Below are 12,448 nucleotides of genomic sequence, written 5' to 3' on the forward strand. Positions count from 1 at the left end.
CCTACACCACTGCTACTGCACCCTCGCAAGCTGGTGTCTGTGGTCAAGAGATCCAATTGCAGATTCTGAACTGGCGACCCACTGAGAGATGGTAAGCCTGTAGCCACCAGAGTAGGGAGAGGCAGGTCCAAGGGGACAGCTCAAATAGACAGTACATCTTAAGGTGGGACCCTGACCACTGGGACAGTAAGTCCAACTGAAAAGGCCTGGAATGGAACCGACCAAACTGAATGAACTTGAAAGAGGCCACCATTTTGCCCATCAATTGAATGCAAAGATGAATGGTTACCTTTCTTTTCTAGAGTACCAACCTGACCAACTCCTGGATCTCCTTGACTTTGTTCGGTGGAACCGCCTCTGCAAGGAGGCATTGAGTAACATGCCCAGGAACTAGAAAGCACTAGACTGTACTTTTTTAAATTGATTATCAACCCATAGTTGATAATGACCTGATGCGTCAGAGTGACCTACCAACGGAGGTGGTTGTCTAAGTATGGCACAATTGTCATGCTGCTTATTCTGTGGGCTTGGGATCTGGACGATGAGCAGGACTGGACTAAAATCCTCTGGTCTTTCCTTTTCTAGCCGCAGACAAAGCACCTCTGGTTTTTAGAACTAAATCGAGAAGAGGCCCGAAAGAAACAAAAGGGCGGTCCAGAGTAGGGCCGATGCGTACACACAGAGGATGAAGGCAATAAATTTGTCAAGCTTAGGAACAAACAAGACATCACCTGCCTGAAAATGGGAGGGTTTCCAGAGCCTCTTTGGACTCAGCGCCTGCCTGCCAGGCCTAAAGCAGATGGTACTGCGAGAGGCCACCGCGGAAGCTGAAATCCTGGAAATTACCTGGTTAGTATCCATGGTAGCATTTCCCAGGTATTTAGCAGACTCTCTAATGTGCTCAGCTAAGGGAATCAGGTCAGACCGTGATACAGTAAACCGAAGGCCTTCTAAAAATTGCTCCACCCATTTCTCTACTGCCTTGTTCTCCCAAGCACAATATGTTCAGCTTATCTTGTGCTTTAAAGTTCTTTTAGCTAAGTGTTAGCATGAAATAGGAGTTGGGATGTACCAACAGATGCACTACCTCAGCCTGCTGAATAAGGAACAAGAAGGCACGAAGCTGCTGTGAAGATGATGATGTTTTCTTCAAACAAAATGCAACTAGCTGATTAAGGTCAGACTGCATGTTCTTTCTGTGAAAGCAAAGACAGGTAATAATCAGTAACAGTATAATGATCAGTTTAAAAAATAAGATTTTACTCACCGGTAAATCTATTTCTCGTAGTCCGTAGTGGATGCTGGGACTCCGTAAGGACCATGGGGAATAGCGGCTCCGCAGGATACTGGGCACAACTAAAAGAAAGCTTTAGGTCTACCTGGTGTGCACTGGCTCCTCCCTCTATGACCCTCCTCCAGACCTCAGGATACTGTGCCCGGAAGAGCTGACACAATAAGGAAGGATTTTGAATCCCGGGTAAGACTCATAACAGCCACACCAATCACACCGTATAACTCGTGATACTATACCCAGTTAACAGTATGAACAACTGAGCCTCTCAACAGATGGCTCAACAATAACCCTTTAGTTAAACAATAACTATATACAAGTATTGCAGACAATCCGCACTTGGGATAGGCGCCCAGCATCCACTACGGACTACGAGAAATAGATTTACCGGTGAGTAAAATCTTATGTTCTCTGACGTCCTAAGTGGATGCTGGGACTCCGTAAGGACCATAGAGATTATACCAAAGCTCCCAAACGGGCGGTAGAGTGCGGATGACTCTGCAGCACCGAATGGGCAAACTCTAGGTCCTCCTCAGCCAGGGTGTCAAACTTGTAGAATTTCGCAAATGTGTTTGACCCGACCAAGTAGCTGCTCGGCAAAGTTGTAGAGCCGAGACCCCTCGGGCAGCCGCCCAAGAAGAGCCCACCTTCCTCGTGGAATGGGCTTTCACTGATTTAGGATGCGGCAGTCCAGCCGCAGAATGTGCAAGCTGAATCGTACTACAGATCCAGCGAGCAATAGTCTGCTTTGAAGCAGGAGCACCCAGCTTGTTGGGTGCATACAGGATAAACAACGAGTCAGTTTTCCTGACACTAGCTGTCCTGGAAACATAAATTCTCAGGGCCCTGACTACGTCCAACAACTTGGAAGCCTCCAAGTCTTTAGTAGCCGCAGGCACCACGATAGGTTGGTTCAAATGAAAGGCTGATACCACCTTAGGGAGAAACTGGGGACGAGTCCTCAATTCTGCCCTATCCATATGGAAAATCAGATAAGGGCTTTTACATGACAAAGCCGCCAATTCGGACACACGCCTGGCCGAAGCCAAGGCCAACAGCATGACCACTTTCCACGTGAGATATTTTAATTCCACGGTTTTACGTGGTTTAAACCAATGTGACTTTAGGAAATCCAACACCACGTTGAGATCCCAAGGTGCCACTGGAGGCACAAAAGGGGGCTGAATATGCAGCACTCCCTTAACAAAAGTCTGAACTTCAGGTAGTAAAGCCAGTTCTCTCTGGAAGAAAATCGATAGAGCCGAAATCTGGACCTTAATGGAACCCAATTTTAGGCCCATAGTCACCCCTGACTGTAGGAAGTGCAGAAAACGGCCCAGCTGAAATTCCTCCGTTGGGGCCTTCCTGGCCTCACACCACGCAACATATTTTCGCCAAATGCGGTGATAATGGTTTGCGGTCACTTCTTTCCTAGCTTTAATCAGCGTAGGAATGACTTCCTCCGGAATGCCCTTTTCCTTCAGGATCCGGTGTTCAACCGCCATGCCGTCAAACGCAGCCGCGGTAAGTCTTGGAATAGACAGGGCCCCTGCTGCAGCAGGTCCTGTCTGAGCGGCAGAGGCCATGGGTCCTCTGAGATCATTTCTTGAAGTTCCGGGTACCAAGCTCTTCTTGGCCAATCCGGAACAATGAGTATAGTTCTTACTCCTCTTCTCCTTATTATCCTCAGTACCTTGGGTATGAGAGGAAGAGGAGGGAACACATAAACCGACCGGAACACCCACGGTGTCACTAGAGCGTCCACAGCTATCGCCTGAGGGTCTCTTGACCTGGCACAATATCTTTCTAGCTTTTTGTTTAGGCGGGACGCCATCATGTCCACCTGTGGCCTTTCCCAACGGTTTACAATCAGTTGGAAGACTTCTGGATGAAGTCCCCACTCTCCCGGGTGGAGGTAGTGCCTGCTGAGGAAGTCTGCTTCCCAGTTGTCCACTCCCGGAATGAACACTGCTGACAGTGCAAACACGTGATTTTCCGCCCATCGGAGAATCCTTGTGGCTTCTGCCATCGCCGTCCTGCTTCTTGTGCCGCCCTGTCGGTTTACATGGGCAACTGCCGTGATGTTGTCTGACTGGATCAGTACCGGCTGGTTTTGAAGCAGGGGTTTTGCCTGACTTAGGGCATTGTAAATGGCCCTCAGTACCAGAATATTTATGTGCAGGGAAGTCTCCTGACTTGACCATAGTCCTTGGAAGTTTCTTCCCTGTGTGACTGCCCCCCAGCCTCGAAGGCTGGCATCCGTGGTCACCAGGACCCAGTCCTGTATGCCGAATCTGCGGCCCTCTTGAAGATGAGCACTTTGCAGCCACCACAGCAGAGACACCCTGGTCCTTGGAGACAGGGTTATCAGCCGATGCATCTGAAGATGCGATCCGGACCACTTGTCCAATAGGTCCCACTGAAAAGTCCTTGCATGGAACCTGCCGAATGGAATTGCTTCGTAGGAAGCTACCATTTTTCCCAGGACTCGCGTGCAGTGATGCACCGACACCTGTTTTGGTTTTAGGAGGTCTCTGACTAGAGATGACAGCTCCTTGGCCTTCTCCTCCGGGAGAAACACTTTTTTCTGTTCTGTGGCCAGAACCATCCCCAGGAACAGTAGACGTGTCGTAGGGACCAGCTGTGACTTTGGAATATTTAGAATCCAACCGTGCTGTTGTAGCACCTCCCGAGATAGTGCTACCCCGACCAACAACTGCTCCCTGGACCTCGCCTTTATCAGGAGATCGTCCAAGTACGGGATAATTAAAACTCCCTTTTTTCGAAGGAGTATCATCATTTCGGCCATTACCTTGGTAAATACCCTCGGTGCCGTGGACAGACCAAACGGCAACGTCTGTAATTGGTAATGACAATCCTGTACCACAAATCTGAGGTACTCCTGGTGAGGATGGTAAATGGGGACATGCAGGTAAGCATCCTTGATGTCCAGTGATACCATGTAATCCCCCTCGTCCAGGCTTGCAATAACCGCCCTGAGCGATTCCATCTTGAACTTGAATTTCTTTATATATGTGTTCAAGGATTTCAAATTTAAAATGGGTCTCACCAAACCGTCCGGTTTCGGTACCACAAACATTGTGGAATAGTAACCCCGTCCTTGTTGAAGGAGGGGCACCTTGACTATCACCTGCTGGGAATACAGCTTGTGTATTGCCTCTAACACTGCCTCCCTGCCTGAGGGAGTTGTAGGCAAGGCAGATGTGAGGAAACGGCGGGGGGGGGGGGGGGGGGGGGGGGGACGTCTCAAATTCCAGCTTGTACCCCTGAGATACTACTTGAAGGATCCAGGGATCCACCCGTGAGCGAGCCCACTGATTGCTGAAGTTTTTGAGACGGGCCCCCACCATACCTGGCTCCGCCTGTGGAGCCCCAGCGTCATGCGGCGGACTTGGAGGAAGCGGGGGGAGGACTTTTGCTCCTGGGAACTGGCTGTATGCTGCAGCTTTTTCCCTCTACCTCTGCCTCTGGGCAGAAAGGACGCGCCTTTAACCCGCTTGCCCTTATGGGGCCGAAAGGACTGTACCTGATAATACGGTGCTTTCTTTGGCTGTGAGGGAACATGGGGTAAAAATGCTGACTTCCCAGCTGTTGCTGTGGAAACGAGGTCTGAGAGACCATCCCCGAACAACTCCTCACCCTTATAAGGCAAAACTTCCATGTGCCTTTTAGAATCTGCATCACCTGTCCACTGCCGAGTCCATAACCCTCTCCTGGCAGAAATGGACATTGCACTTATTTTAGATGCCAGCCGGCAAATATCCCTCTGTGCATCTCTCATGTATAAGACTGCGTCTTTAATATGCTCTACGGTTAGCAATATAGTGTCCCTGTCTAGGGTATCAATATTTTCCGACAGGGAATCTGACTACGCAGCTGCAGCACTGCACATCCATGCTGAAGCAATAGCTGGTCTCAGTATAATACCTGTGTGTGTATATACAGACTTCAGGATAGCCTCCTGCTTCCTATCAGCAGGCTCCTTTAGGGCGGCCGTATCCGGAGACGGTAGTGCCAACTTCTTTGACAAGCGTGTGAGCGCTTTATCCACCCTAGGGGATGTTTCCCAACGTGACCTATCCTCTGGCGGGAAAGGGTACGTCATTAATAACCTTTTAGAAATTACCAGTTTCCTATCGGGGGAAGCCCACGCTTCTTCACACACTTCATTTAATTCCTCAGATGGAGGAAAAACTACTGATAGTTTTTTCTCTCCAAACATAATAACCTTTTTTGTGGTTCCTGGGGTAACATCAGAAATGTGCAACACATTTTTCATAGCCTCAATCATGTAACGTGTGGCCCTATTGGAAGTTACATTAGTCTCATCGTCGTCGAGTCAGTATCCGTGTCGACATCTGTGTCTGCCATCTGAGGTAGCGGGCGTTTTAGAGCCCCTGATGGCTTTTGAGACGCCTGGGCAGGCACAGGCTGAGAAGCCGGCTGTCCCATATTTGGTATGTCGTCAAACCTTTTATGTAAGGAGTTGACACTTTCACGTAATTCCTTCCACAAGTCCATCCACTCAGGTGTCGGCCCCGCAGGGGGTGACATCACATTTATCGGCATCTGCTCCGCCTCCACATAAGCCTCCTCATCAAACATGTCGACACAGCCGTACCGACACACCGCACACACACAGGGAATGCTCTGACAGAGGACAGGACCCCACAAAGCCCTTTGGGGAGACAGAGAGAGAGTATGCCAGCACACACCAGAGCGTTATATAACACAGGGATGAACACTATAACTGAGTGATTTTCCCTTATAGCTGCTTATATATATACTGCTGCGCCTAAATTTAGTGCCCCCCCTCTCTTTTTTTACCCTTAGTAGTCTTGAAACTGCAGGGGAGAGCCTGGGAGCGATCCTTCCAGCGGAGCTGTGAGGGAAAAATGGCGCCAGTGTGCTGAGGGAGATAGCCCCGCCCCTTTTTCGGCAGACTTCTCCCGCTTTTTTATGGATCTCTGGCAGGGGTATTTTTCACATATATAGCCTCTAGGACTATATATTGTGATTTTTTTGCCAGCCAAGGTGTTAATATTGCTGCTCAGGGCGCGCCCCCCCCCCCCCCCCCCCCCCCCCCCCCCCCCCCCCCAGCGCCCAGCACCCATCAGTGACCGGAGTGTGAGGTGTGTATGAGAAGCAATGGCGCACAGCTGCAGTGCTGTGCGCTACCTTGTTGAAGACCGAAGTCTTCTGCCGCCGATTTTCAGGACCATCTTCTTGCTTCTGGCTCTGTAAGGGGGACGGCGGCGCGGCTCCGGGACCGGACGATCGAGGTCGGGCCCTGTGTTCGATCATCCCTCTGGAGCTAATGGTGTCCAGTAGCCTAAGAAGCCCAAGCTAGTTGCAAGCAGGTAGGTTCGCTTCTTCTCCCCTTAGTCCCTCGTAGCAGTGAGTCTGTTGCCAGCAGATCTCACTGAAAATAAAAAACCTAAATATATACTTTCTTTTCTAGGAGCTCAGGAAAGCCCCTAGTGTGCATCCAGCTCAGCCGGGCACAAGATTCTAACTGAGGTCTGGAGGAGGGTCATAGAGGGAGGAGCCAGTGCACACCAGGTAGACCTAAAGCTTTCTTTTAGTTGTGCCCAGTCTCCTGCGGAGCCGCTATTCCCCATGGTCCTTACGGAGTCCCAGCATCCACTTAGGACGTCAGAGAAATAAAAGCTGACAAGCAGTAATATTTCCAAAAAGTAAAAGCTAGTAACACCCAAACACAGTTAATAATGTCATAAGAAAAACCTGGTCCCAAAAGTGTATTAGACATGGGTTCCAGCAATCAGGCTACCTGGTTGGTGCCCTGATATCTTGAGCAGATTTCCCACTTACTCCTATTAACAGCGTACTATCGGTGGATGACAAGTTGCCTATCTGAAACAGACCAGATTCTCCTCCCTTCTGCTAACCTTGTGGATCACATGCCTTTAAAAAGCGCATGAGCAAGACACTGGGAACCAGTCAGATAAACGCAAATTGGACCACAGTTCAAAAAAACATTAGGCCACAGCTTTTACTCACATTTTAAGTTTCTGGAGATTACTTTACAAATAAAAATGTGTCACATTTCTGAAGTGTTAACACTCGTCCTTACCTTACATAGTAAGAATGGGATAGCAGGTCAGTAATCAATTTGTATTGCCACAGTAGCATTAGATACTCCATGCCAGGCCACAACTGAACTGTACTTGAAAGCTGTATTAAATCTTCCTGGTTCAGCGTACACAAACTCTCTTCAAAACTTTTGTCGCCAGGACACAGGAGAATACCCTGTTTTTTCACATGTGCACTCAGCAATTCCACAGAGGCTGCAAGTTCATCTGAAATGAAAAAAATTATATCCTAAATCCAACTGCGACAGTGAGAAGTTACATTGAAAGGATATTCCAAAAAACAAACATCAAGTACATATATATCAGTTCCCATTACATACTGGTGAGAATCAATTGGCAGGCATGAGAAGGCCGCAATAGTTAATTCTGGGAAGTGTGATAACCATTAGGAGAGACCCATGGATTTGGTTTAGTCAGATTTATCCCTAAGAAAATTGTAATGACAGGTTATAGCCTAGTGGGACATTTAAAGGATATTCAATATCCAAATAAAAACTAGTTTTTTGTTATCTGTAAAATCCTTTATTCTGAAGCCATGGCGGACACTGGGACAGAGAGTATTGTGGCATTGGAGACCCGGGAATCAAGGCGTTAAACTTCTGTAAGAGTGCAGCAGAGCTTCCTCCCACCTGCTCTCAGTGGACCAGTCTGTCTTAACAAGCCCAGGTAACAGGAAAAGGAGAGAAGAACCAGCACACAGAACGGTGGCACCAAATGCCTGCCTAAAGACTCCCCCCACTATTAGGAGTTTGCCCAGTGTACACAAAGGCTTCAGAAAATAAGATTTTACTTACCGGTAAATCTATTTCTCGTAGTCCGTAGTGGATGCTGGGGACTCCGTAAGGACCATGGGGAAGAGACGGGCTCCGCAGGAGACATGGGCACTTTAAGAAAGAATTTGGATACTGGTGTGCACTGGCTCCTCCCTCTATGTCCCTCCTCCAGACCTCAGTTAGAGAAACTGTGCCCGGAAGAGCTGACAGTACAAGGAAAGGATTTTGGAATCCAGGGCAAGACTCATACCAGCCACACCAATCACACCGTATAACTTGTGATAAACTTACCAAGTTAACAGTATGAACAACAACAGAGCATCAGATCAAGCCTGATGCAACTATAACATAACCCTTATTTAAGCAATAACTATATACAAGTATTGCAGAAGAAGTCCACACTTGGGACGGGCGCCCAGCATCCACTACGGACTACGAGAAATAGATTTACCGGTAAGTAAAATCTTATTTTCTCTAACGTCCTAGTGGATGCTGGGGACTCCGTAAGGACCATGGGGATTATACCAAAGCTCCCAAACGGGCGGGAGAGTGCGGATGACTCTGCAGCACCGAATGAGCAAACACAAGGTCCTCCTCAGCCAGGGTATCAAACTTGTAGAACTTTGCAAAAGTGTTTGAACCTGAACCAAGTAGCTGCTCGGCAAAGTTGTAATGCCGAGACCCCTCGGGCAGCCGCCCAAGAAGAGCCCACCTTCCTTGTGGAGTGGGCTTTTACGGATTTTGGCAGCGGCAATCCAGCCGCAGAATGAGCCTGCTGAATCGTGTTACAGATCCAGCGAGCAATAGTTTGCTTTGAAGCAGGAGCACCCAGCTTGTTGGTTGCATACAGGATAAACAGCGACTCAGTTTTCCTGACTCTAGCCGTTCTGGCTACATAAACCTTCAAAGCCCTGACCACATCTAGTAACTCGGAATCCTCCAAGTCACGAGTAGCCACAGGCACCACAATAGGTTGGTTCATATGAAAAGATGACACCACTTTAGGCAGAAATTGTGGACGGGTCCGCAATTCTGCTCTATCCATATGGAAAACCAGATAGGGGCTTTTATGTGACAAAGCCGCTAATTCTGACACACGCCTAGCCGAAGCCAAGGCTAATAGCATGACCACCTTCCATGTGAGATATTTTAACTCCACGGTTTTAAGTGGTTCAAACCAGTGTGACTTCAGGAAACTCAACACCACGTTAAGATCCCAAGGTGCCACTGGAGGCACAAAAGGGGGTTGAATATGCAGCACTCCCTTTACAAACGTCTGAACTTTAGGCAGAGAAGCCAGTTCTTTTTGAAAGAAAATAGACAGGGCCGAAATCTGGACCTTAATGGAACCCAATTTTAGGCCCAAAGTCACTCCCGACTGTAGGAAGTGAAGGAAACGGCCCAGCTGGAATTCTTCCGTGGGGGCATTCCTGGCCTCACACAAAGCAATATATTTTTGCCATATACGGTGATAATGTTTAGCCGTCACGTCCTTCCTAGCCTTTATCAGCGTAGGAATAACCTCATCCGGAATGCCTTTTTCTGCTAGGATCCGGCGTTCAACCGCCATGCCGTCAAACGCAGCAGCGGTAAGTCTTGGAACAGACAGGGCCGCTGTTGCAACAAGTCCTGTCTTAGAGGCAGAGGCCACGGGTCCTCTGTGAGCATTTCTTGCAGATCTGGATACCAAGACCTTCTTGGCCAATCCGGAACAATGAGTATTGTTCTCACTCCTCTTTTTCTTATGATTCTCAGCCCTCGGGTATGAGAGGAAGAGGAGGAAATACATAAACCGACTAGAACACCCACGGTGTCACTAGTGCGTATACGGCTATCGCCTGCGGGTCTCTTGACCTGGCGCAATACCTCTGTAGCTTTTTGTTGAGGCGGGATGCCATCATGTCCACCTGTGGCAGTTCCCACCGACTTGCAATATGCGTGAAGACTTCTTGATGAAGTCCCCACTCTCCCGGGTGGAGGTCGTGCCTGCTGAGGAAGTCTGCATCCCAGTTGTCCACTCCCGGAGTGAACACTGCTGACAGTGCGCTTACGTGATTCTCCGCCCAACGAAGAATTCTGGTGGCTTCCGCCATCGCCATCCTGCTCCTTGTGCCGCCTTGGCGGTTTACATGAGCCACTGCGGTGATGTTGTCTGACTGAATCAGAACCGATTGGTCGCGAAGCAGGGTCTCCGCTTGACGTAGGGCGTTGTATATGGCCCTTAGTTCCAGGATGTTGATGTGAAGGCAAGTCTCCTGACTTGATCACAGACCTTAGAAATTTCTTCCCTGTGTGACTGCCCCCCACCCTCGGAGGCTTGCATCCGTGGTCACCAGGACCCAGTCCTGAATGCCGAATCAGCGGCCCTCGAGAAGGTGAGCACTCTGCAGCCACCACAGGAGAGACACCCTGGCCCTGGGGGATAGGGTGATTAACCGATGCATCTGAAGATGTGATCCGGACCATTTGTCCAGTAAGTCCCATTGAAAGGTCCTCGCATGGAACCTGCCGAAGGGAATGGCTTCGTATGATGCCACCATCTTTCCCAGGACTCGAGTGCAGTGATGCACTGACACCTGTTTTGGTTTTAATAGGTTCTTGACCAGGGTCCTGAGTTCCTGAGCTTTCTCTATCGGGAGATAAACCCTTTTCTGGTCTGTGTCCAGAATCATGCCCAGGAACGGCAGACGAGTCGTAGGAACCAGCTGCGACTTTGGAATATTTCAAATCCAGCTGTGTTGCCGTAACACTTCCAGAGAAAATGATACGCTGTTCAGCAACTGCTCCCTTGATCTCGCTTTTATGAGGAGATCGTCCAAGTACGGGATAATTGTGACCCCTTGCTTCCGCAGGAGTACCATCATTTCAGCCATTACCTTGGTAAATATTCTCGGTGCCGTGGAGAGACCAAACGGCAACGTCTGAAATTGGTAATGGCAATCCTGTACCACAAATCTGAGGTACGCCTGATGAGGTGGATAAATGGGGACATGAAGGTATGCATCCTTTATGTCCAGAGACACCATAAAGTCCCCCCCTTCCAGGCTTGCGATGACCGCTCTGAGCTATTCCATCTTGAACTTGAATCTTTTCAGGTATATGTTCAGGGATTTTAAATTCAATATGGGTCTGACCGAACCGTCCGGTTTCGGTACTACAAACATGGTGGAATAATAACCCTTTCCTTGTTGAAGGAGGGGAACCTTGACCACCACCTGTTGAAGGTACAATTTTTGAATTGCAGCTAGCACTATCTACCTCTCGAGGGGGGAAGCTGGCAGGGCCGATTTGAGGTATCGGTGAGGGGGCATCTCTTCGAATTCCAGCTTGTATCCCTGCGACACAATATCTATCGCCCAGGGATCTAACTGGGACACATGTGGCTGAAATTTCGGAGACGCGCCCCCACCGGGCCTAGCTCCGCCTGTGGAGCCCCAGCGTCATGCGGTGGATTTAGTGGAAGCAGGGGAGGACTTCTGTTCCTGGGAACTAGCTGAGTTGTGCAGCTTCTTTCCTCTGCCCCTGCCAAGAAAGGACACACCTCGGACTTTCTTGCCTCTTTGTGATCGAAAGGACTGCATTTGGTAATACGGTGCTTTCTTGGGTTGTGAGGAAACAAATGGCAAAAAATTTGACTTTCCAGCCGTAGCTGTGGAGACTAGGTCCGAGAGACCCTCCCCAAACAATTCCTCACCCTTGTAAGGCAAAACCTCCATGTGCCTTTTTGAGTCGGCATCACCTGTCCATTGCCGAATCCACAGGACCCTTCTGGCAGAAATCGAAATTGCATTTATTCTAGAACTCAGTATACTAAGGTCTCTTTGAGCATCTCTCATATATAGGACAGCGTCTTTTATATGCCCCAGGGTCATTAATATAGTATCCTTGTCTAAGGTATCCAGTTCCTCAGACAGGGTATCTTTCCATGCTGCTACAGCGCTACACACCCAGGCCGACGCGATAGCTGGCCTCAGTAAGGTACCTGAATGCGTATAAATGGACTTCAGAGTACCCTCTTGCTTTCTATCCGCAGCATCTTTTAGGGTGGCCGTATCCTGTGACGGCAGGGCTACCCTTTTGGATAAGTGTGTCAAAGCTTTGTCCACCCTAGGGGAGGATTCCCAGCGTAACCTGTCCGTTGGCGGGAAAGGGTACGCCATAAGCATCCTTCTGGAAATCTGCAGTTTTTTATCTGGAGATTCCCAAGCCTTTTCACATAACTCATTTAGCTCATGTGAAGGGGGAAAGGT

At 49.0% G+C, this 12,448-nt stretch overlaps 1 protein-coding gene across 1 annotated transcript in view; it reads right to left on the reverse strand.

Annotated features, from left to right (window-relative positions):
• Positions 1-12,448, reverse strand: part of MDN1 (midasin AAA ATPase 1) — a 695,825-nt gene that overhangs the window by 175,474 nt on the left and 507,903 nt on the right. The window contains exons 57-58 of the mRNA XM_063916985.1: positions 7,407-7,632; positions 1,088-1,196 (exon numbers count right to left, since the gene is read on the reverse strand). Of these exons, the coding sequence (XP_063773055.1) occupies positions 1,088-1,196; positions 7,407-7,632 (335 nt within the window). The remainder of the gene's footprint in view (positions 1-1,087; positions 1,197-7,406; positions 7,633-12,448) is intronic.

This window comes from Pseudophryne corroboree, chromosome 4 (genome assembly GCF_028390025.1).
Source record: "Pseudophryne corroboree isolate aPseCor3 chromosome 4, aPseCor3.hap2, whole genome shotgun sequence".
NCBI classification, from domain to species: domain Eukaryota; kingdom Metazoa; phylum Chordata; class Amphibia; order Anura; family Myobatrachidae; genus Pseudophryne; species Pseudophryne corroboree.